The sequence below is a fragment of the Bactrocera dorsalis genome, chromosome 2 (genome assembly GCF_023373825.1).
Source record: "Bactrocera dorsalis isolate Fly_Bdor chromosome 2, ASM2337382v1, whole genome shotgun sequence".
In the NCBI taxonomy this organism is placed as follows: domain Eukaryota; kingdom Metazoa; phylum Arthropoda; class Insecta; order Diptera; family Tephritidae; genus Bactrocera; species Bactrocera dorsalis.
In genome coordinates this window covers 8,584,517-8,609,499 of record NC_064304.1, presented here as the reverse complement: position 1 = coordinate 8,609,499, position 24,983 = coordinate 8,584,517, and the positions used below count along the sequence as shown (strand labels likewise).

Here is a 24,983-nt window from a genome sequence, read left to right as displayed (position 1 = left end):
CGTTGCCGCCGCATCTCCGCAATAGCAAAACAATCACGCTAGAAACCGAAAAATGCAGGCGAAGCCACAGTTGAGTCACACGCTCACTCCCCCAACGGCTTGACTATTGTCTCGGTGCGCCCAAACCGCATTTGCAATTCAACAGCAGCCAGCGCAAGAGCGCACTTCCTCGGCGCATCTCCTATTCATACCATTCATACGTCGAAGCTTTGAGCGCCCAGCAATAGCTGCCACAAAAAGCTACACACCTACAAACACACACGCATACACACATAGGTGAGTGTATATTTACATTTATAGATGATGTAAGCGCCGAAAAGTGTGATGCATCACCCGCGCATACGTCGGCCATCCAGTTGCGCTGTTGCATGCCGCAAAGACATTACCTGCACATACACACACACAGCTAGCAACTGCAGAGTCTCAGCCTCCTTTGGTTGCGTTGCGAAGCTTCACACAGCGTCGCTATTTGCCAAAGTTGCTTGCCGTGCGCTTTTGTGCCGCCGCTGCTGCTGCTTCTTCTTCTGCATTGGTCGCTTTTGTCTCTTTGTGCTGCCCATAGTCATTGTTATTGCTGTTGTTGGCCGCTTAGTCGCCTTTGTCTGTTGTCTGTTGTTTGCTGCCTGCTGGCTGTCGTAAATGTTGTCCCATAGCAGTTGAGGCATCTTCAGCAGATTAAAATCTCTGAGCCCATGCGCACAGTGGGTCGCAATCGAACGCCTGCGAACACTTGCGCTTCTTATATAATTCATAGATTTAACGCGGAAAAGTGTGTTTTTGTATAATTTTATGTATTTGACGTAGTCGCCGTAAGAGTTTGAAGTGGGAAAATGATGCGTTAACCATGTTTTGGGGCGGAATTCAATTGCATGGTAGCCGCAGGTGCGGTTGCAATTAGTTGGGGCGTTAGATTGCTTGACAGCTGCTGGGTTACTATGTCAACGAAATACTTATGTAAAGGTGTTTATAAAAATGGGTCAGAAGTGACAAGTGCGGGTTGTTCAACCTATATTAAGCGCGTGGTCAAAGCAGCACACGCTATCTCTTCCTTTCTATAGAGTCTATTGTGCATATCCAAAGGACTATATATTTTTGTTAGAATAGTAAAGTGAATATATAGTTTTGTCTCGGAAATTGAAGGAGAAGCATAGATACAAATGTATTTAGGTTGCCCTTATTCTTGGCATTCGCCTTTCATTTTACATTTTTTCCTTTTATTTCTTATATAGCAAAAATTAAATCTAGGTTCACATCTGCTCAAATTTGACCCGGACTGAAACCGAATCAATCTTTTTCCAGATTGGTACACGCCTTTTGCTAAATAAACAAAACTAAAATTAAGTTCATTCTGGATTTACACCTGATCAAATTTGACTCGGACTATGAAATAAAAACAAAAAAAATGCATCTGGTCAAATTTAACCTGGACTGGAATTGACTCAGTCACTTTCCAGTACATCCTTTTTTATGTTCGTGTAAAGTTTAATCTTTATATATAAATTAATGGGTATTCGGCAGTTGTTTGCTTCCGACGCGAACAACGTCTGGCGATTTTTACCATGGAAAAATTCCATTGGTATCACGGCTTCAGAATTTGTTGATATTATTGCAAAAGTGTTCTGGGGAACCGACGCACAGCATGCAGTCAAGGCCTTGTGCAAAATTAAAAAACACTGATTGAAAATCATCGGTTCATCATCCAAAAGATCTCATTGCAATTTATCTCATGAATCGACTAAAAATATTTTTATTAACATTTTTGGTACGCAGTGTGTCAATGCTAGAATCATATCAAAAGACCTAAATATTTTTCAAGAATGACTGAGAGATCACTGAAGAAATACTAAACAACATATAATATTTAAGGGCCCTACATTCTTCAAACCCATCATTACTGATGACGAGATGCTGGTTAATGAATATGACGTCGAAACTATCCAACAATCTACCTCCTAAAAAAGACCCGAAACCGATAAAACGAAAATGCACTAAGGGTACTGAAGATCATCGCAACTGATACTAATAGCAGTTATATGGAGATTTATATTAAGACTTGACATGCTTGAATTGGTTCAGGAGCCTATTCTGAAGGTAGTAGAGTTTTTTTCAGTCCGAGTCATTTTTGATCACATAGTACAATATTTTGATTGTATAATCCGCACAGTTCTTTCTATTGGAAGAGATGGCTTCAAGTGTTCTAGTTACAGTTTTGAAATTTTTTTAATATTTACCCCGGTTGCCTTTGCTTTCAACGTTCATTGAGGGGGATCAGTGATTTCATGTTCTATCATCTTCACCTATAGAGAAGATCACTCTTTTGAGTTCTACATTATTAGAAGGGCTTATTTTGACTGCAGCAAAGCCTCTAGATCTTCAACAATGTTATGAAGATGCTTGAGGCGGATCTACATACCTTGCGACTTAACAATTTCGTTCAGGAAGTTCCGCTATAGATTTAAGGAACCACTCTACTCGCGCCGTATTTCTTAGATCTGGTTGAGTTGAGTGCGTGTTATGATTTGCTGAATTCTTACATGGAAATTTTATACAAGGATTTTTTCTCGATTACAACTATTACAATTCTCAGTTCCGAGGGGCTACAAGAAAGATTTTCTTTGCTAATAGTGTAGCGTTCCCTACTTTATAAAAAGCTATATTTTCATTTATTAATTCTCTTCCCATTTTGTATTGAGATCCGTGACTTGAAGTGGCATAAACTAAAATCGTCAACTGCTTAACACTTCCTTGAGAATATTTTATAATCAGCTCATTACACATTTGCGATCATGATGCATGATTCCACTTACAACAATGCGCGTATAACTTAGCTTCCCTTTCACTTTTAGAACATTCTACACAAAGTAAGCCAATATGGTCGGCAGCAATTGTAATAAAATACAAGCGTATTGTACACACACACAAACACGCCATCGCATATGCCACCGGGCGCTATTGAAAGTGAAGCTCCACCGACCACTCAATGTTCGTGAGCCAACAACAAAAGCACCAGCAACAACAATGGCTAGATAACAAAACCATAAGCCGTCAGCAACAATTCAGTGTGGTGAAGAAGCAACACGCGCACAATGCGCAGCGCGGCAGAAGAAGTGTGTGTGTGTGACAGTAAGCTGCGTAGCTTCAAAGCTAACACTGTTGACGCCGCTACCAGTACGCCACCGCCAGCGCTGCGCGGCGCTGCTTCGTGAAACCGCTTTTGGCTTTTGCATTTGTCGGATTGCTGCTGCGCTGCCGACGCTGCTGCTGGCGTGCAGTTGGCGGTGTTGAAGATGTTTTTCAAAGCTCTTGGCTTGGCGTTGTTGCGATTGCGCAGAGATGGGCCCAAAGTGGTTTTCCTTTCGTTTGCCACAGATCATTCCGCTTCGAATTCATAAACGATCAGGTCGTGCATCGCGCACCACAACGCGTGGTATGAACATTTTTTGTGTGTGTTTCTTTTTTTGCCTTGTCTCTGGGCATCACCGGTGAGACTTTGTGCGCGCTATAAAAACGCTGTGCGCAGCATTTATTGTGTGTTTCTTGTTATTGTTGTCTTATTTTACTCACTTACTAAAGCTGTCAATTACAACGAGCGCTTTCGTGTATTTACATAGTTTGTTTGTAAAATTTGTTTCTGATATACAAAACGGTTTTCTTCGCGTTTCGCTGCACATTGTAAACGCTTTGGAGCGCCAGCGCCAGTGCCAGTGTCCGCCTTCTAAAGCGCACAAACGCTCGTACGGACATATACGAATGCGTATTTGCATTTGTTTTTCCGCTTGAGCGCCGCTGCGTCCAATAGTTAAAACCGACAAACGTTGCAGGCGCACAGCAAAAAAATTACCGTTAAATCAAGCAACCAAACTCCCGCAACAGCGATGACAATCAACAGCACCAACAACAACAGCAAAGTGGACTTGTGAAAATCTCAAAAACGTCTTAAACGCGTGTGTTTGCTGTTACTTGTTGTTGTTTGTGGAATAGCAACAATTAGAAAATCATTAACTGGAATTAAATTGCAACAGCGTTGACGAGCGGAAGCGTATTGCTGTTGTCTGCTACGCGTTCGCGGTCTTTTACTCTTTCGCAATTCTTTTACAGTGCCTTACGTCTTCATAATTGTGTTGTTATTGCCATTGTTGTATCTAATTGAAGGTGCGCGTATCCTTGAAGTGCGCGGAAGTGACAAGTGAAGTCAAGCGAGTAAATATAATATATATACTTCTACATAAATCCACCGGAAATTATCACGACAGTTAAACGAATCGATTATATAGTTTTAATCGCCTTTGAAAATCGTTTAGATACTTGTGTAAATCACTGCTGCCAAACTTTTTGGACAAGGACGTAATTTAAAACTTAACAGCAATTGGTTAATCTTTAGTGGATATTGCAACGGCAGCATTATGTTGGGAGCTAAAAGCATAACTTGGATTTATATCGGTGGTAAGTTGAAGTTCTTTCTTAAAATAATGACATATATAAAAAAAAACAATTAAGGAAGCGCTAAGGTAGGGTGTAACCGAACGATTATCCGGATGTTCGAGAATGTTTTTATTAGGTATTTGGGGATAAGGCAAGTATGTCCGGACATAGAAATGAGGAGAAAGGAATTTCCCGAATTTTCACAATATTTGTCACAGATCTACATATTTGGCATTATCTTTGGATAAAATACATTGTATGGCTTTTGATTTGTATACTGAAAAGTGAATTTAATTAGTAAATTTAAATTGTGTTGTATGGAAGGAGACATGGTTTTTCTTTGATTTTCTCCATTTTTGCACTATAACATAGGAAGTTTACATTCCTTCCTATCATGTACCAAATTTGGCTCAAATTGGTGGATCAGGTTTCGAGATATAGGTTTTCTCATATATATGGCCGGTGGCATGCACATTATCTTATTATCATAAAAACAATTTTTTAACATTTTTTTTCATATAAAAAATTTTATATTTTACAAAGAAATTCTGAAAAAATACCTTAAACTCTTCCATTGCACCCGCGTTGGCAGGATAACTCCTTACAGCATCATTTAAGTAAAAAAACGTATTTTAGTTAAAACCTTAATTCAAAATTTGAACAAAAAAACTGAAAATTGGATTTTTGGCAGACATTTTTACAAAAAAATTAAAATTGTAGTGAAAATTTCGAACATTTTTTTTTTCAAATATTTGTAATCGAAAAAAAATCCTTCGTCCAAGTCTTTAAGAATTAATCTCAAAGAAATGTTCATGAAGATCGGTTGAGTAGTTCTCGAGAAATCTTGCCAACCGACTTCAAAAACACGGTTTCGAGAAAAACGCGTTTAAAGACGGCGCACTTAGCCTAGCTAGCCTCGAGCGCACAAGTTCTTAAGGCTGTATCTCCGAAACTATTATTTTCATCAACAATTTAGGACAATATTCTAGAGGTGTTGTACAATTTAATAATACAATAAAAAAATATTTAAAAAAACCGATTTTTCGAAACCCATAAACCCATGTAACTCCTTCAGTATCGATGACACCTTTATTTATTGCATTGCCGTACTTTCGGGGTTATAATACGTTTTCAATTATCTTTACACTTTCTAGTGCTGAAGTGATGAAACGTTATATTCTGAGTAAGTTTGGTTGATTTGGCTTAGGCGGATTGGGAGATATGAACATTAAATACATGTACATTATACTCGTACATCTGCAATCCACTGCACCAGATCTGGAACTTAATTATAGCAATTTATAAGTTTTCGATTATTGGTGTTTTGTGGACGTGTCACGAATGATAGTTCCAAAATGTTTCAATAAAATTGGCATAACTTAACACATCTAATTCGATCCTTTATTAATTGAACTTAGTTTTTCTAAACTATGGGTTAAGTATTTATAATAGCCGACAAAATTGCTTTAAACAGCTCTAATATTTAGATCTCCGAGTAGGTTACATATTAAGTTTGCCACAAATTTTGTAACTCTCCGAAGGAAACGTTAGAGATGCCATAAATAATATAGGTTAGGTTAGGTTAGTCTGGTAGGCCAATAAGTCACGCATAGACCAGTTTTGATACCAGATGGAGTTTAGTTGCTAGGTCCAAGGGGAGTAGTCATCCTTAAGGATGCCGGCGCTTGATGTGAATTACAGTTTCTGCGGCCTCACTATCGTTATAATCATATCATATAGTGTAACAATCATTCGTTAACTTCCACATTCCAACGGCTTATATTTTATCAATTTTTGGATTCTCGGTTTTTAACACCGATTTCGTGGTTAAAACTGAAATTTTAAATTTTAATCAAACATTTTTTATTTGAAAAATTCGCAACCCTGAAAGAAAGTCATAATCATTCATGCATTAATATCAGATGGTCAAAATAGCTTTATCATTGAATCAGCGCAATTGAAAACAGACTCAAAATAAACTCCTACCAAGGCCAGGCGAAAATTGCAAATCCAATTTGATAATTTGCGCCGGAATTATAAAATTGCTAGACCTTTCATGAACTGAATTATGGGGACTTCTTCAAATGATGTCGCCAGAAAATGACACACCGCAATGACCAGCACAATTTGCATCATTAAAAGAAGATAATGCTTGTGGAATTATGTAGGTGTGTATGTATTAGTCCATTTTTCTGGCAACAATTTGCGCAAATTTCAAGGTTCATTCATTGGTACTCTTCGTTGAGATTTGGCACATTTAAAACACCATAATGGCGCTTTTATTGCGCATTGCGTGATTCGCATAATTATCTCCCACACTTGTATACAATACGATATACTCGTGTATACCCAAACACTACAAGCTTGACATTAGCGTTCAAAAATTTGATAAAGCGTCAGAAGCGTGAAATATGTGGAACTGAAAAAATAAAAAAAATGACGAAGTTGAAATTAAAAAATAGTTTATTTTTTGGATTCGCGCTCGAAGTAAAAAAAAATAATAAAATTTTGATAAATGTGTACAAAAACTGTTTCGCTCATTAGCATTTGTTTTGGTCAATCACACTGGGCAACTGCGTTGTGCATTGCTTTTGTAGTACTTCGAATACAGTCACACAAAGATTTGTGTTGAGAAATCTAATTACGCATAGAAAATTGATTCTGAATGCAACCGCTGTACTTTTAAGCCGCCGCTGCTGCCATAACAAAACGGTGACTGAAGGTCGCACAATCAAAGGCGCACAGCTCAATCATTGTCTCATCATATTTAGATGGTCTTAATTTAAATGAAGTGTATCATTATTAGATTAACGTGCAACAAATGTTTTCGTTTTTATGATTTCTTTAGGTTTATTTATTTGTTGTAAACAAGCGCTAATAATGTCTAAAGAAGAATATTTGCCTGAAATTGAGCAATAATTGCGATTTCATAGTTAAAAGTAAAATTTCGTCATTATTTGTTTATGTTGTTCAGTTTGTTAATGTTTAAATCTTCGTAATTATATTTCTTAACTGCAATCGGAGGCTATATACTTTGCCTCGTGCAGCTTCAGACATAATTGCTAGTTTCATGCAATATCCGCGAAGATTCGTTATAAAGGTTATTAAAACAGAGGTATGCAGCAGAAGAAGAATAACAAATAAAACACATGAAATCTCAAACAAACTAAAAAAGACTAAAAATAAACTGCTTAATTGTGGAACGTTGCTCGTTGCCAAAAGAGCCAAATGCGAGACTACAAACTGGATCGTTCCTTTTCCTTTACAAAAAGCTATATTTTCTTTAGCGGAACTATAGAGATATAAAAGTGAGGATAGAATTAAATTGTAAAAAAAAACAGGAAGGCGGTGCTATATATATGATTAGCTTCTATGGCAGCTACATTCAAATAATAATACTTTGTCCAGATATTGTAGCCTTGCCTTTAAAAATAATCTATGCACAATTCCGTGAAGATATCTTACCAGTTGTCCACACATGATTCAGTTGTACACGCTAAGTCTTATAGTGACTCGATATCGTCAGTTTCGATGAATGGGCAGCTTGTTAGAAATATAGAACGTAAGCAAGATTTTCAGACCGACATCTTCAAAACTGTGTAACTAGTTCACCTACATATATACAGACAGACGGCTAGACACACGAACATAGTTTAATGGTGTCATTGAGAACTCTGCCGACAGTCCTTGGCGGCATGTTCAAATTTTCCTGGCACACTTCCACTTGCCGTAATTTCTGGTCGTCAGTGAGCACTTTTTAGACCATCTTAGCGCATGTTTAAGTGCTCCGTCACAATGTCAAGAGCCACAGATTTTGATAAATTTAACATCTGAGCAATTAAACGAATACTTAGTCGACGGTCTGAGTTCAAACTTTGCGCACACGAGTCACATTGTCGGTGTTTGTCGAAGTCGTAGGTCTCCCAGCACGATCTTCATCAGCGACCTCTTCCCGGCCCTTAAAAAACGCCTGGTGCCACCGAAACACACCACTTCTTGTTAAAGCTATATCTATAGCTGTAATTAAATCCGCATTGATTGAATCAATATAACCTTTAAATCTCTAATAATTCCCCAAAAACGAAAATAGGGCAAATTACATAAGCGTGACACTGCAGTAATATTATAACATGCCAATAATTTGAATATCATTGAAGTAAAACACTTCAGCGACGGACGCCATCAATAGATATGTGGACACATGTATTTGATTAATGCGACTGGATCGTCAATTTAATTGCCTTTATCGAATTGTTCGAATCTTTGAACATATCCAAATCCATTAACGAGCAGAAATATTAAGAAATCACCGAAACAAAACAAAAATTTTAATTGATTTGGAAAGATGTATGGCTGAAGCTTACGCCAACCCCACACTCAAGCCTCCACCGAAGCAGGTGGAGCGCATACTCAGCTCATAAGTGCCGAATGTGAAGGTGAGGCGTTGCTAATCCGTTAAATAAACACACGCATCATAAAGCTAAGGAAACAATATATTCACACGCTTGTGGCTGCACAAAATATGACATGGACGTGATATGTGGCAACAACAATATGCCACATTACGCACGAGAGGGCAGAGCTAGCGTTAACAATTAAGTAATGCATTAAACAACAATTTTATTGTTTATTCGTACATTATAATATAATATTGTATACACTTCAATACGTTGATCTAACAATTGGCGAATTTGAAATTTCCGAATTATTTTGCGAACAATTCATCATTTTAATTTCTTCTTCACGGGCGTTTGTGTGGCGCAGGTAATTGCGGCAGCTCAAGGTTGCGAAGAATTCGCAAGCGAATAATATTCCCAGCACCCAAACTTTATTGCGTTTAATATTTCCATTCAAAATTCAAATTTTTATCAATTATGCAATAATATTACGTGTGTGTCCAATCAATTTCTTAATTATGTGAATCTTTCACACATTTCCTTGCTGTCTTAATCGCTACTTGAGCAGGGCTCAAAACTTCGTTTCCATATATATAAATAAATGTATATACATATGTACAAATGTTTTCATTTATGTTTGTTTGTTTTTTGTTATATTTTTTCTTGCCTCTTAACCTGGCTAATGACCATCAAGGTACAGCGCCGGTGATTCGGCATTAAGTTGCATAGTAAATGTGAGTAAAACGGAAATTAGCCAACTGACGGTTTGTGGTAATTTTGTTGATTTTAGTATCATCGCTTTTTTACTATTATGAATTAGTAAAAATTATTTATTTTTTGTTTGTAATCTCAATAGTTGTTAATATGAGAATGGTCATTAATATTGCTAAGATTGAGTTATTTCCTCGAGTTTTTTTTTTCAAACTTATTTCTCAATGAAAATTTTAAAGCTGAAGTTGTACGTCAAAGTACGGATGAATTAATTTGATTTTTTCAGGCTTAATAATTAAGCTTTGCTTTCCTTAATAAACAGTGATTAAGTCATTGTGATTAGATTCGACTGAGTGTTATTAAGTGGTATTCCTCATATGTGTGAACATATCTGAAAATATAGTAGTTTATTCATTTTAATATTATATTTTAGACCTTATCTTGCTCTGAATTAAGTAAACTATATATGTACAATAGTTTTATTTCTTCTTCTGTATTGGCGTAGTAGTTTTAGTTGCATGGAAAAATAAAATTTTTTACAAAAAAATTAATTTACAATTCAAGTATAGCTTCCCAAACTTATTTACCGTAATGTTACATATGTATGAGAGTTCTTCAAACACCATATAGAGAAATATATTCATATTTTTTCTTAACCAAAAGTTCTAACTTTTAAGTTTTCTCCCATAATATCAATATTTTTCTTTTTGTTTATTAAAGTTAAAATAGTCTGCTTTCTAAAGTAAACAGGACTTTTGGAATCTAGTGACCCCTGGTGGCGGCATCTAAATGTCGACTGATGCGTTAGAATCTATTATCTTTATCAATTGTCCAGTGAGAATTTCATGACATTTCATTGATTGTATATTAAGTTCTTGTCTTTCGGAACCAATACTAAATATTTTGTAGATATTTTTCTGGAACATTCTAACTGTTTAACTTTTTTTTTTCGAAACAGCACTTTAATGTTGTCATTGTTTGTGAGAATACATTAACGTGCTTTATATCATATCATGTTCTCAAAATGGATCCTAATTTTTTTTTCTGATACCACCTTCTTCAGACATTTGTTTGAATTTGTAATACGACCCTTCTTAGTTTCAGCAGCAAATACGTCAGTGTTATATAGGTTTTTTCAGTTTATGCTTTGAAAAATACTATGCTGGAAATGATTTGTTTCCTTTGATATTGCATATTTCTCAGGAGTCATTATAAATATTCTATGTATATAGAGAAAGGTTAGAAAACCAATCACATGAATTAGTAATATTAGAAACAATTTTAAGAATCATATAATGTAAGTAGAACTGTGAGGCAGCGAAAGCAGAGGTATTGAATTCTGTTATAAATAAATTCATCGACTCGATATTTCCCGTACGGAATGCCTTACTGCCAGTTTTGTCAACAAATTTCTTCGTAAATATAAAGGAATGTAAAAAGTAAAAGTGGAGAGTCGATCGGCGCCGCTCGCAGTAACTCGGACTGTCGTCTGGAATGACTTAACGCATTTTACGTCGAGATCTTAAATTGAAAGTGTACAAAAGGCAGCTTGTGTAAGAACTGAAGCCGCTCAACCTTTCTAAGTGACATCGCTTCGCTCTATGAGTTCTTCCAAAGTTCCAAGAAGATCCGACGTTTTCGAGCAAAATTTTGTTCAGCGATAAAGCTCATATCTGGCTCATTGGGTATGCAAAGAAGCAAAATTGCCGCATTTAGGATGAAGAGCAAACTGAAGAAATTCGAAAAGCTGCCATCTCATCTAGAAAAACGAACGATTTGGTATGGTTTCTTGGCCAGCGGAATCATTTCAAAAATATGAGTTAGAATGAAAACCGTCAATAGCGACTGTTATCGTGCCATGATAACCGACTATTTGATGCCTGAAATAGAAGCTCGTGATCTCGGCGACATTTGATTTCAATAAGACCTCGCCACTTCTCACACATCGCATCAATGCGATTTATTGACAGAACACTTCGGTGAGCAGATAATTTCACATTTCGATTAGAGACGAAGATCGTGTGATGTCACACCGTTAGACTTTTTAGTGTGGGGATATGTAAAGTTTAAAGTCTATGCGGATAATTCCGCTTCGATTTAGGCCTTGGAGCAAAATAGGATCCGTTTAATTCATCAGTCACTAGTCGATATGCTCGAACGAGTCATCGAAATTTGGATTCAATGGATGGACCATCTGAGACGTAGCCGCGGCCAAGATTTGAAAGAGATAATCTTCAAAAAATATACATATGCCAAAAAATGTTCTTTCGAATGATAAACATACCGTATTCAATTTAAAGTGTTTTTTTTTAAGTAGGGACCCTCGAAATGGATTATTCTTTAAATCTGATATTCGAATAAAATGTTATACAAAATATAACATAACTGAAGAAGGCGCAAGTCAAATTGCTGTAGTATTCAGAAAATTAGTGGCCTTTGCAATTTCAATAAAAAAATTTTATTACTTAAATAAATAATTAGCAATTTAGTTAGAAACAACTTTACAAATAATATTTTCGAACACACACAATGACCGCCTTAAACAATAGGCAGCTAACACTAATTGCATACAATTTTACACCTCAACTGACAGCGAATTCTTAACACTATTGCCTTAATACATATTTTGAATAAACAATTTTCTTGATTAAATGGCCTAAAAATGTACAGTCATAAACTACAACAAACATATAAAGCCATTAAACCAGTTTAATTGAGCAAAAACCAATTCTGCGCCAAGGCCATCCGGCCGCGATGAGCCGTCCATTGCAGCAGCAAAGCGCAGTTACTTTCAAAGCGCATTTTCCCAAAAGCCCACTAACTACCACATACGCAATCACGAAAAATATAAACATTAAACATAAAATACAATAATAACAGCAAGAAACTATATTTGTTTTTGTCTTTTTGTCGTTTTGTCATTGCAGCAATACTCTTGGCGACGGCGGCTTGCATTCTGGGACAAGCGCAGCTGGACTATCGCAAGCCATGGCCGACGTACAGCCTGCAAAACATGCCGCAGACGCGCTTCACATGCCACGACAAGATACTCGGCGGCTACTATGCAGATGCGGAGACTCAATGTCAGATGTTCCACGTCTGCGTCAAAGTGTCCGGAGTGGGGGTAAGTGCCAGCAAACATACGTACTAGTGTGTAAGCGTGTTTGTGTGAAGATCACAACCAGTCAAGTCAAGTGGCAATAGCAGCTTTGAACGCTAACAACAGCTACTTTGCAACGCACGAACTGCCAAGAAGAACCAAAAACAAGAAAATTTTAAATAACATTCCAACTACATAACTACAATCAAAGTGTTAGATGCAGGCCATCGCTAGTGGCCATTAGACCGAAATCACAATCAAATTGTCAAAATATGCGAATGCGATATACTTGCGTTTTCTTTGATATACCGATGGCAGCTGCAAGCGGTGCGCAATGTGGGCATCGTATGTGCGCATGCTCAACAAGCGCGCGATAGCGTTGCTCCCTTCACGAAGCAGTTGCCACTGAATTTTCTGTTGTCGTGCATCTCCAGTTGCAAGTAAAACGAGATATGTGTCCAAAGCTGCTACTTGTTCGTAATGTTTGTTCGAGTACAGGAGGTTAATAATTCCAGTTTGAGTTTCTTAAGCTTCTGAATTCAACTTGAATCTGAAAAAGTCAGATTATACTAATATGTATATATGGCATTCTGAGTAGTTTGAGTTCTCAGCAAAATAAGTCAATCCTAATTACACCTATAGCAGAACGATTATCCTACATCAGTTTAGGTAAATAATTTGAAAGTGAAATCAGTATATTTTAAGCTGTTTCCAAGGTTACTACTGATATTTAGAACAGATCTTCAAATACTTATGATATTAACCCATTTTGAAACTCCCATCACCATCGACAAACAGTTCTATCTAATGTGCCAGATTGGTTTGAGCAGTTTCCATACACTATACATATTTAATTTATGGTTCTCAGGTACTCTTAGGATACAAAAAAAGCACACGGACATGCTGAAACACCATAGCTAGATCAGTGATGCATTCTGCACATAATTTTTACAACAAAGCACTATATGATTTTTGTTAGTACTGAATGTAACATCAGCTCATATATTTTTGAAGAATTCTCAACTTGAAGACACTTGTTCGAAACAGAATTCCTCGTAGGAGAGCATGTCTAATACTCATACGACTTCATTTCATCGATGATATGTGACGCAACAGACGAAATGACTCACAGAAAATCTTCTAATACCTCAATGTGCTCTTTCTCGTTCCTTGATATCTAAGCAGTCAAATCTTTAAGCGCTGCGAACGAAGAGCTCGAAGTCTTGCTTGAAATTCGCGAAACTATCGTCAATTACGTTGTATATATTGGAACTGGTTTCACTTTTACTTATCTCCCTTCATTATTGCTATAACTTGCAAGCTTGCCAGAAATAATTGATCGTATTTTATGTAGTCGAAAAAGACTTTTCGTATTTCTATTCACACTTCAACTTAATTTTTTTTTTTTATATTTATAATGAACTTTAATGAACTAAATATGTATCATTTTGGTCGACCACTTTTTGCCATTTTCCGCTAGAGACACGCTACATCATTGCATCAGCGTAAAACTTTTCTAGTTTCTCGGCGAAAGTAATTTTCACAGGCTTCTCTTGAAGCCACCTTTACTCCATTAATGGAGTTCTGCATTGACCGCCAAGTTCTCTCAGTTTTTGGCGAGCCATTAGTGATGTGTATGGTCTAGCGTTGTCCCGATGGAAGACGAAGCCCTTTCTGCTGATCAGTTCTGGCCGGTTTTTTCGATTGTTTCCTTGAATCTCATCAGTTGTTGACAGTAAAATGTAAAATCAATCGTTCGACCAGGCTGGGGCAGCTCATAGTGACGCCAATCTTGGCTTTGCGACCATTTGTTGTTGACCACGCTTGGACCATGATCTTTTTCGCACATTATTGTCATACTTGATCCACTTTTCGTCCCCTGTTACCATTCGCTTAAGAATTGGTTCGATTTCATTTCGTTTCAGCAAAGAATCGCAGATGTTAAGCAGATGTTAATTCGGTCCAAACATCGAGCTTCTTTTTGTAGCCAGGCTTTTTAAATGGTTCAAAACCGTTTGATGATGGTTGTTAAGTTCCTTAGCGATGTTATGATTGCTTATGTGACGGTCCTGGTCAATCTTTTCCATAATTTAATCGACTTTTTCAACGATGGGTCGACCAGAGCGGGATACATCATTCACATCGAAATTTCCAGAACGGAAGCAAGAGAACCATTGTTGTGCTACACGAACTGATACAGCATCGTCCCTTTTCCGACTACCCAATATATATGTATATACTTTTAGTACGCTCTCTCAGTGCCTTAAGCTCTACAAATTTCTATATTTTTAGTTTCTAATTAGCTGATAATCTTCAAAGAGGCTACTAATACAAATTTTTCCTCAGACCTTAGTACTAAAATTAAATAAGAAATGGTCGTTCCAATTTTTTTCGCAAATTTAATTTTTCACTCAAGTAACCCAGTCGTGACTACAAGCAACTCAAGATTTGCCATGCCGATTTTCACGCAAGTACAAAAACAGCCTCAGTGGCGTCACATTTTTGAACGCTCCTACTGTTTTGCCACACGAACTTAACAAGCGATATGTTTGCGAATGACCTTTGCAGTTAAATTAAATTTTATTTCTTCAAACTCGCACATATATTTATCTTCGATTCGCTTCGAAATGCCGTTAAATAAATAAGCAGGAAGAAGCAGCATGTGGGTTGCAAACTCCCTGCTAGCGTTCTTGCGCAGTTGGCTGCCTTCATTGGCGGTTTCACATTTCTGCTTAACGGTTTATTTGCAGATTCTTGCTTTTCCACTATTTGGCTCTTATTGTCAACCGATATTTTCGTCTTTATTGTGTTGTAAATTAATTGAATCTGCACTTCGGCGGTACTGGAGCTTGTTCGCAGCAAATCAGCGCAGCTGGTAATTCAAGTCGGTCACATTTAAAGTGCTGAATTGCCACAAAACATTCTGAATTTTATTGGCTTCGGCAGCTAACGGTAGCCAACCGTAGACTTCTAAGCGGTTGACGGCATGTGCTTCAGTTTATGTGTGTGTATTTCTATGCGAGTGTTCTTGCCATTAGTTTTCCATGTGTGTCACAACATTTATGGTATGTTGCACGTTGTGCGCGACTGTCTGTATGCTTGTGTGTGTGCGCTTGCATTTGGCAATGCTCCCACAGCGCTTGCCGTTTCGCCAAATGGCAGAGTTCAACTGCAACGATAATAATGTATTGCAGAATATGATTTTGCTGCGGTTTTTGCTGTTCGCGCTGATTATAAAATTTATGATGCGCTCTAATGCAATACAACTGTAAGGCGCAAGATACACACATTTTTTCTCGGTTAACAGTTTTCTTACTAATTTTGTGTCTGGCCTAGGGGGCATGAACAATCATGCACTTGCTTTTAAGTAGTCCACAGAGAGTTCTCATAAAAGTGCCAATTGAATAAATATATGTTATCTTATGGATATAAATATATATGAATGTGGATAATCCGTTCAGACATTCTTATTCACATTTTTGTTTAAAAAGATATATAGATTAATGACATTCTAGAAATTATGAGGTAAGAATAAATCTTGACGTTTTTTCGAAAGTATTAAAATGGAAATTTTAATATATATTACTAATTATTAATCATAGCAATAAACAATTTATTTGTTATATAGTATGATTGATTTTGTTTTCTAACTTTATCTTAATATGTCATTTCTTATTGAATCATTATCTCCCAGTAAATATAAGAAATTTCAAAGTTCCCTCAGAAACATAAATATTTTTTTTATACCCTGACCGGCGTACATCAAGTTTGATACGAAGTTGGTAGCACCCAAAAGCAAAAAACGTTAACCCTATAAACTTTACATATTTTGTGACAAAAAAGTACCCGGAAATTGTAAAACGCTCGTTTTTCTCTCCATTCCTATGATTGTTGAATCGTTTGCATGTCAAACTCTTAAACCCATGTCTCATCGGTTTGGAATTCGCACGATCAAGCATGACCAAAGAGACCTGTTTACGGTACTCTTTTTGAAAAAAGATCAGCTTTATCGGGACGAGTGGAGCAAGAACGTATTTCATATCCAAAATATTCACCAAAATCATTCGAGCTTTCTTGCCATCTCTCTAACGCTCGCTGGCGGTTTTTAAGCACCATATCCTTCACTTTTTTAATATTCTTAATACTTTAAGAGATCTCTCGACGGTCTTTGAAGGTTTTGTACTACTTGTAGGCTTGTCTTTTTGATAAAACTGAATCACCTTAAACATTTTCCAGCATTCACAACGTTTCTCCACTCGAAATTTGATTAGAAATAGAAAAATTCAGACAAATTCTTTATTCTATATTTTTTCTCATTGCAAAAATCGCAACGCACTTCTGGGGTGTACCGACTTACAATCCTAACAACTAAGTAAAATACATTTTTTTTAAATATCATTTACACAGGGAATATAAATTATAATATCGGGTTACTTTTTTGTCACAATTAATGAATGATCAGCGGGAGGAGCTGGGTCAACTTGGAAGCATTTGTTGATTTTTTAATTGTCCCTCAGTTATTGAGATATCAATATGAAATTTTCATACACTCTTTTCTTCTCAAAAATTTACTTATTTTTCTTTCAAAATTAAGCCCATGAATGGAAATTTTAGCAAAGCTATCTACCCGAAACTTTACACACTTAACTATTTTCCAAGTTTTATAGTGTTAATATTTCAACGTATTGTTCAGAGAAGACCACTATAGCATACAGCTACCATACAAAGTGACCGATCAAATCAAGTTAAAAATCGGTGAATCTGTGAAAGGTATTATAGTTTCGATGGATCTGGACTTAACGGCTTTTAATTTTTTATTAAGAAAATAGATAAAAACTAAAAGAGGCGAAGAAACCCTATTGAAGGTCGAGTTTATAAAGGCCATTGGAACACTGTAGAAAAGTATATGACAGCGCTTACATTACACCGATATAAACTTTTGCTAAACTACTAGGAATGCGTCATTTACTAAATCTTGTTATAAAACTAGTGAGAAATTGCCAATCTTCTTCTTCTTTATTGGCGTAGACACTGACAATGCGAATGTGAAATTGAAATCTGGAGAAGCAGATACTCAAAAACAGTATCTACAAAGAAATTAATGTATTAATGGATGATTCAAGATGGAGAAGCTCGAATATGTAATTGTAAGCCACAAAATTTAAGTTTGCTTTCAATTTTCTCTTTCTTTCACGACGAAATTTTTTGGTTAATGGAAAGTATCAAAAGTGTTTTTGCTTTAAAGGACAAGTTTGTTACGAGGGCTGCTATATATATTTCTGGCCTAATAATGAAAATAGGAATATTTATCAACGAAAATGGTTTTATTGTTTTTCAAAATATTCTCCATCAAGATTTATACACTTTTCTATGCGCTAAAACCAATTTTCGAAGCACTTTTTCCACTCCGATTGAGACACCTCCAAAATATGGTTTTTGAATGCTTCAACAGCACCTTCTGGCGACGAAAATCGTTGACCACGCATTATTTTCTTGATGTGTGGGAATAAAAAGAAGTCATTGGGTGCCAAGTCAGGGCTGTCCGGCGGATGACCCATCAATTCGACGTTTTGGCCGGCCAAAAATGCGCTGGTTTGAGCCGATGTGTGAGAGCTCGCATTGTCATGGTGCACAATGATTCATCTTCTCTTGTTCGTTTTTCGAATTTCTCCGAAGACTTCAGGCAAACAAATGGTCAGAATTGACCGTCGAACAACTTTCGTTGGATTTGGCTCGTCTTGGAAGACCCACACGGTCGATTTCTGTTTTGTTTCGGGCTCATACGCATAGATCCATGATTCGTCACCTGTGACGATCTTATAAACGTCTTTTGAAGCACCGCGATCGTATTTTTTCAGCATTTCTTTACACCAATCCACACGAGCTCTTTTTTGAGCGATTGTCAAATTGTGCGGGATCCAACGAGAACAAACCTTTTTTACGGCCAGGTGTTCATGCAATATCGAATGTATGCTGGTGGGAGAAATGACGGTCTTGCATTATCAGTTCACGTACGGCATCGATGTTTTCTGGCACAACGGCTGTTTTTGGACGACCTTCACGGAATTCGTCTTTGAGCGAGCGTCGGCCACGATTGAATTTGTTGTACCAGTTTTTCACAGTGCTATAGGATGGTGATTCTTAGCCATACAAAGATTTTAGTTCATCGATGCACTCTTGTCGTGATAATCCGCGTCGAAAGTTGTGAAAAGTGATCGCACGAAAAGGTTCACGAGTTAATTCCATTTTTTGGCCGAGATGAATTTTTTAATTCCCTGCAAATAAAACAATTCACGATTAAATGACAAAACGTTCTGAGTGATGTTATGCTAAAAAATGTCAAACTTTCCAATGGAAATGTCAGATTGCACCTGGCAATACTTAGTGTTGCCTAGGCCAGAAATATATATAGCAGCCTACGTAGATTTCTTATGAATAGCCAGAAGATAAATAAGTGGTCTCACAGCTTAGGCCCGTTCTGGCCTCCATAAGCTGATGTTACAAATGTTCCTTATAGTAATGGATGCTAAAAGAACACCCCAGATCTCGCCACTAATTAAGCTTCAAAAATATTTTGAGTTAATGAGGATGGTGGATCGACCAAAACGCTTCGAATTTTATGAAACTTTCCCCTGAAAGGTTAGATGGATGAGGATAATTCATTAAAATATTGTTGTTTGGTTTTCTTCAATATAATCCATTTCAGATAAAGTTGGCAGTACATTTATATACCAAAACATATTTATATAAATACGTCACACTTTATTGCCTATTTTTTAAATTAAAAAATTTAATCTCACAGGTACAGGACTTCCGTTTCTTGTGTCCCAACGGCACCGCCTTCGATCAGGAAGCGCAAATATGCGCTGATTGGGGTGACGTCGACTGCGAGTCATCCGTGCTCTATTATGGCAGTGACAACTTTGATCTGTATCGTCTGGGTTCAGGTTTTGAAAGTAAACGCGCACCCTTGGCTGAAGAAGAGGAAGCAACATTCCATTTGCAGCGTGCCGAGAGCAGTAAGTGCAAAAAATACTAAAATTTCTAACAAACCAACGAAAATGTATACTCTCTTTCATGACAATATGTAAATTAATATGTAAAATTTGTAAGTAAGAGTAGATTATATAATAATTTTATATTTCAAACATAAAATATCAAGAAACACCCTGCACTTATTTATAACGTCAATTCATGCAAACGTTCCGAATTAAAAGTAATTATACAACATCTGCGATAAATATCTCATTATGATCTGTGTTTTTTAAATTTTTTGCTAAATAGGCGATATACGCCGCTCCAAAGAGACGCGCGTTGATCAAAAGTCACGCCCTGACCAACCGCCGAACTATTCAAAACACTTTGGCGCAACACCTCAACGCAACTCTTACCACAATTACGCAAATTCAAATACGCAAGGCAACAACAACAATGACAACGATGATTATGCACCAACAAAAGCACGAAGAATCGAGACGACACCGGCGCGTAGACCCATTGTTAATTATTACACGCCAACAACTTCGACCACCACCTCCACAACAACTACAACAACGACCACTGAACGCAATTTCGACGAGTCAAAACGTAAGTTGTGACGTATTATTTATTGAGCGACCTATTTCCCGCGGTGAAGGTTTCACTGTTTTCTTCTTTTTGTATTCTGATTTATATTTATTTAAACACTTTTTCTCACGCCATCTTTTTGCAGAAGAGTACGATGACATCTTCAAAGGCTCGCATAGTTCGCACTTCTTCGCGAATCGCAATGGCGGACGCGAGGACGATTTCATTGATCACCCTGTGAAGACGAAGTTCAACGACGTTAATGACTACAACAAGAAGACTACAGAGAGCGCCACCACTGGAAAAACACGCGCTCAGCCAACGCGCCCGAAACGTATTCAGCAAACCAGCACAACGACGACAACCACAACTGCCACTTCCACATCACTTGCCACAAATGCACCGAAAGTCATAAAGAAGGTCACACTGCAGTCTTATTATAACGTCAGTGCCTTTGATTATACCCAGCCGAAGTCCACTACTCCATCGACCACCACTACAGCTGCTACTTCGACTACACGCCCGAGTTACAGCGCAGCAAATCGTTTCAGTTTCAATTCGAATGACTATCAGACGCAAGAGAAAATCGAGCCAACGACCTACAACCCGACAAGCGGCGCTTATCGTATTAAAAGCACAACACCGAAGTATACCGAGTTCACACGGGAGAATACTGTTAGCGCGAGAGGAAGAAGTACGAGCACGAGTGGCAATTCGTATTTGCCCAAAGAGACGACGCAAAGTCAAAGTAAGCCGACCGCTGCAGCGCGAAAAGCGCAAAAATTAGAACGGACACAACAAAAGCTGGCGATTGCGAATGAATTTAATGACTTCTCGAAAATAAAGTTACAACCACCGCAACCTTTCCAGCCTGCACCGAATACACTGTCAACGCAATCGTCGCAATCAACGCAACCATCTCAACGTCCCACAACAGCAAATCAGTACCAAGAACCGCAGTACTTCCGTTCACGTGGCGCAAAAGGTGAAAAGTCGCAACGCAATCAGGGCAATCAAGAACCGACGCCGTTTAGTGGTTCTCCGAAACAGCGCGGTACGCCCACAACTGCCGCCGTTAGTACGGCAAGATCCTCGGTTAATCCGGAGTCGCGTCCACGTGGTTTCGCCAGTCGCGGCAGCATTAACTACAAGGCAACCACACAACGCGAGACGGATTATTATGCGCCTACGACAAGCACCACCAAGAAATTCTCTACACTTGTGCCGAAAACACAACAATCGTTGACGCCGACAACATTCAAGCCAACAACTTACCAAAAACCACTGGATACTTTCGTCTATCAAACGCAACAAACTGTACGTCCTTCAAGTAAGGCGACCAAACAACCGAGTAGTGCAATTAACACTTTAACACCCACCACCGCTAATCCTTACTATGATCCCGATGAGGATGACGGCCAATACCATCCGGAGTTGTATGAGGTGGATTTCCCACGCAATCGTTTCAATCTTCAACGCTCCTCCACAACAAAGTCGCCAACTACAACAACAACAGCCACACGCTCCTCTAACTACAATAATGATTTCCAGAATCCACAAAAACACCTGAAAACCCAACAACAAACAGCATTCCGCAAACAGCAAGAACAAGCGGAGCCAACCGACTTGAGCGATGAAGATGAACTCTTCAAGACCGCACATTCTTTGAACTTCGGCGCTGCCAGCATCAATAAATTGCGCGCAGACATTTTCAAAGCCGAGAAGAACTCACAGCAATACAATTCACAATACAGTCCGAAGCTTGAGCCGTCCACGACGAGATCAACTAGCACGTCAGCGGCTTACACAACAACCACACCCAGCACAACCTATAATTACTTCGCCTACTCCACAACTCAGCCGACAACTAAATTGTATACCACCAGCACCACCTACGCACCGCCAACGACGACATCCACCACAACTACAACGAGACGTCCAACCACCTATATTACCACACCATACAGTTTGCCGGTCTCGACCACTAAGGTCACCAAGGCGCCCAAGAGCAGCAAATCACCAGGCAAAAAGGGCAAGAAAGGCAAGGGCGCCTCAAAGCGTCCACCACATGCCGATGAGGACACCAGTTACGACTATGCCTACTATGACACCGACACATTGAGCGAGTCGCCGCAGGAGTATCCAGACTACGAGATTGCTGAGTTCGTGAAAACGCGCAGGAACTAAGAAGGAGAGCTGAGGCAATTCACACAAACACCTATACTTCATAGTCGCGCCATTATTTACAGTTACAGAAGAATATGTGAACTATCTCTAAATCAGTGTCGTTCCACAAAAACAGAAAGTTGGTGTTGAACTGTCATCTTACTTCCAATACCAACAAAATTAACTTCTTTGAAGATATTGACAAAGCTTGAAGTCGGTGTCAGTGCCAGAGTTTTTTAATGTCACATTTACTTCATCCGCCCACTGTCACCCTGCCCATAGCCGCAGCGTGTGTCGCCCTTCATTATACAGTTATTTTTTGTACTTTTTATACCCCATCCAATATCTTGTAATTTAATATTATTATTTGCGTGTTTCTAGTTATTTGCGAAATAATTATAAAAAATACGCGAAAAAGGCCGCAGTTCATAGTCGTTAGACAAATACTCTACACTTTTACTGTTAGACCTCGATTTTTTATGCAACCACTTTTCGTGCTCTAATTGTCTTTCTTTTTTACTTAGAATTTTCGATAAAATACTTTTTTTTTATTTTTTTATTTATAAAGAAGACAAGTTGAGTTAAGTTACATAAGTTCGCAAAGGCAACTTATTGTAACAACAAAGTGTATTTACTTTGTAAGTTTTTGCTGTAAATAAATTTTAATAAATATTTAAAATAAAAATATATGCTTTTGTTTTTGTTTCCTTATTTAATTGGTAGTAACGGGTGATCCAAAAAGAGGCACCTTTTTAATAGCCTTTATTGACAGATGTTATTTTTTTCAGTATCGTTTGGCATTTCGTCATGGAAAGACTTATGTCTGAACAACTTTTACAAATCGTACAAAGAATGTAGTTCACACGCTTGGCGCTCTTCTTGAGGCCCAGGATTATCATTATGATATGATATATGATTATGTTATTATAAATCCTTCTAAAATATGACAACTAGACTAAAAAAAGAATTGAATGCTAAAAATCCCTTATTTGTGCTTTTCGGACCCAACTAAATCTTTGCTATCAAATTTGACCCAGACCGACAAAAGCTACATTTCCAAACAGTTCCATACAAATTTTTCCTATCGCCTTCAAAATTAATCCATTTTTTATTCCTATAAGCGCTGGCTTGGATGGTCTACAGTTCCTTCAGCGAATACATACCCAAGACATTAACCTAAACGTATGGAGTTAATCAATTGCATAGATATGTTGAGATCCTCTGACGCCAGCACGTCGATTTTCAATATTGCTTCTTTAAATTTTTCGATGTTATCATCATTACCAGAGACGGTCGCCTCGCATGAGGCAAGTTTTCAATGACTAAATGACTTTCACGGTTTGCTTAGTGGTACCCAAATACCAAAACTTGTGTTCGTGGTAAAGTAGACTGCTCAAACCACTTCTTCACATATTCAACGATACCTTAGCTATGATTCTATTGGAAAAATTAAACTTTAATCAATTTCGTTATTAAATATTTTTGTGGAAAATAATGTTAGATAAACTTCTCGCGTCGTAAAGCTAGTTCTGGTCTTGGTCTTGTGTACGTAAAATAACCTGCAGCGCAATCATAGTATTTCTGAAATGCATAATATTGAAAGTTTGACATAAAATGATATCTCAAAACAAATACTTATTATGCCTATATTAATATTCTTAATATTTTTCAAATATCTCCAATGTTTGACAATCGCAGATCAACTATAAATGTATATTGTTTGTTATATAATTCTCGAAACAATATTTTTGTATTGAAATGAACATAAAAAAATTTAGTTGTACGAAATTTCTTACAGTGTACCGTATTCAATGCGCCTGTAAGTATGCCCGAAAATTATTATTATGTGTCATTCAAAGCCTATTATCAAAATTTCACTCTACTCCTATTCAAAATTTAAGAATCTTTTATGTATTCCACTTATTTCACTTAGAAAGTTGATTTTGCAAATTTTTTTATTATATATGGTTTTCCCATTATCATTGATACTACGACAATATTTGCTTGATCATTTGTATCTCATGCACATCAGAGGATAGAGGGTGTCGTCTGTAAGTATATGAAGATAATTAGATTTATGTATGTTATAGAGATTCATTCCACCAATAGCGGTTCTACGGTGCCTTTCCTTGCTAGCTCATCAGCTTTGTAATTTCCTAGCAATCATACGAGTCACTCTACAAAGACACGCGATGTTATTGATAGCAAGGTTCTCTGAGTTTGAAAGCAACTTTCACAGCCATGTACTTTCCTACGATGTCTACGGGTACTATGTGCAAGATGGCGTTAAGTGCCGTGGTTGGAGTGGACCTTAGTGCACCATACATGCTGATGAGGGCCGCGCGTTGAACGTTATCGAGTCTCTAGAACCCTCCACTATCTAAAGACTTCATATAACATAATAGGCTTGGCTATGGTGTCGTAGAGACAGAGCACCACTTTCGGTGAGAGACGTAAGCTTTTGCCAATGGCTCTTCTACAACAATATAAGACAATCGATGCCTTTTGCTCTCTCATCGATATTCGGCTTCCATGGAAACTTCCTATATAGGATGAGCCCTAGATACTTCACTGTATGCACCGGGCAGTATCCACTGTTATTTGAAATAAGCATGTTGCGC

General features: G+C 37.6%; 1 protein-coding gene across 1 annotated transcript; it reads left to right on the top strand.

Moving 5' to 3' along the window:
- The first annotated feature begins 3,360 nt into the window (after nt 1-3,360).
- Nucleotides 3,361-23,050, top strand: LOC105222552 (mucin-5AC). The gene is made up of 5 exons (XM_049447847.1): nt 3,361-4,443; nt 12,458-12,654; nt 19,433-19,649; nt 19,915-20,217; nt 20,342-23,050. The coding sequence occupies exons 1-5, from the start codon at nt 4,404-4,406 to the stop codon at nt 22,381-22,383; spliced, it is 2,799 nt and encodes a 932-aa protein (XP_049303804.1). The 5' UTR covers nt 3,361-4,403; the 3' UTR covers nt 22,384-23,050.
- Nucleotides 23,051-24,983: the final 1,933 nt, after the last annotated feature.

Coding starts and splice junctions, on each gene's coding strand:
- LOC105222552 (XM_049447847.1), top strand. CDS start 4,404: ATGTTGGGAGCTAAAAGCATAACTTGGATTTATATCGGTG. Junction 4,444..12,457: donor AACTTGGATTTATATCGGTG/GTAAGTTGAAGT, acceptor TTGTCATTGCAG/CAATACTCTTGGCGACGGCG. Junction 19,650..19,914: donor TTTGCAGCGTGCCGAGAGCA/GTAAGTGCAAAA, acceptor TTTGCTAAATAG/GCGATATACGCCGCTCCAAA.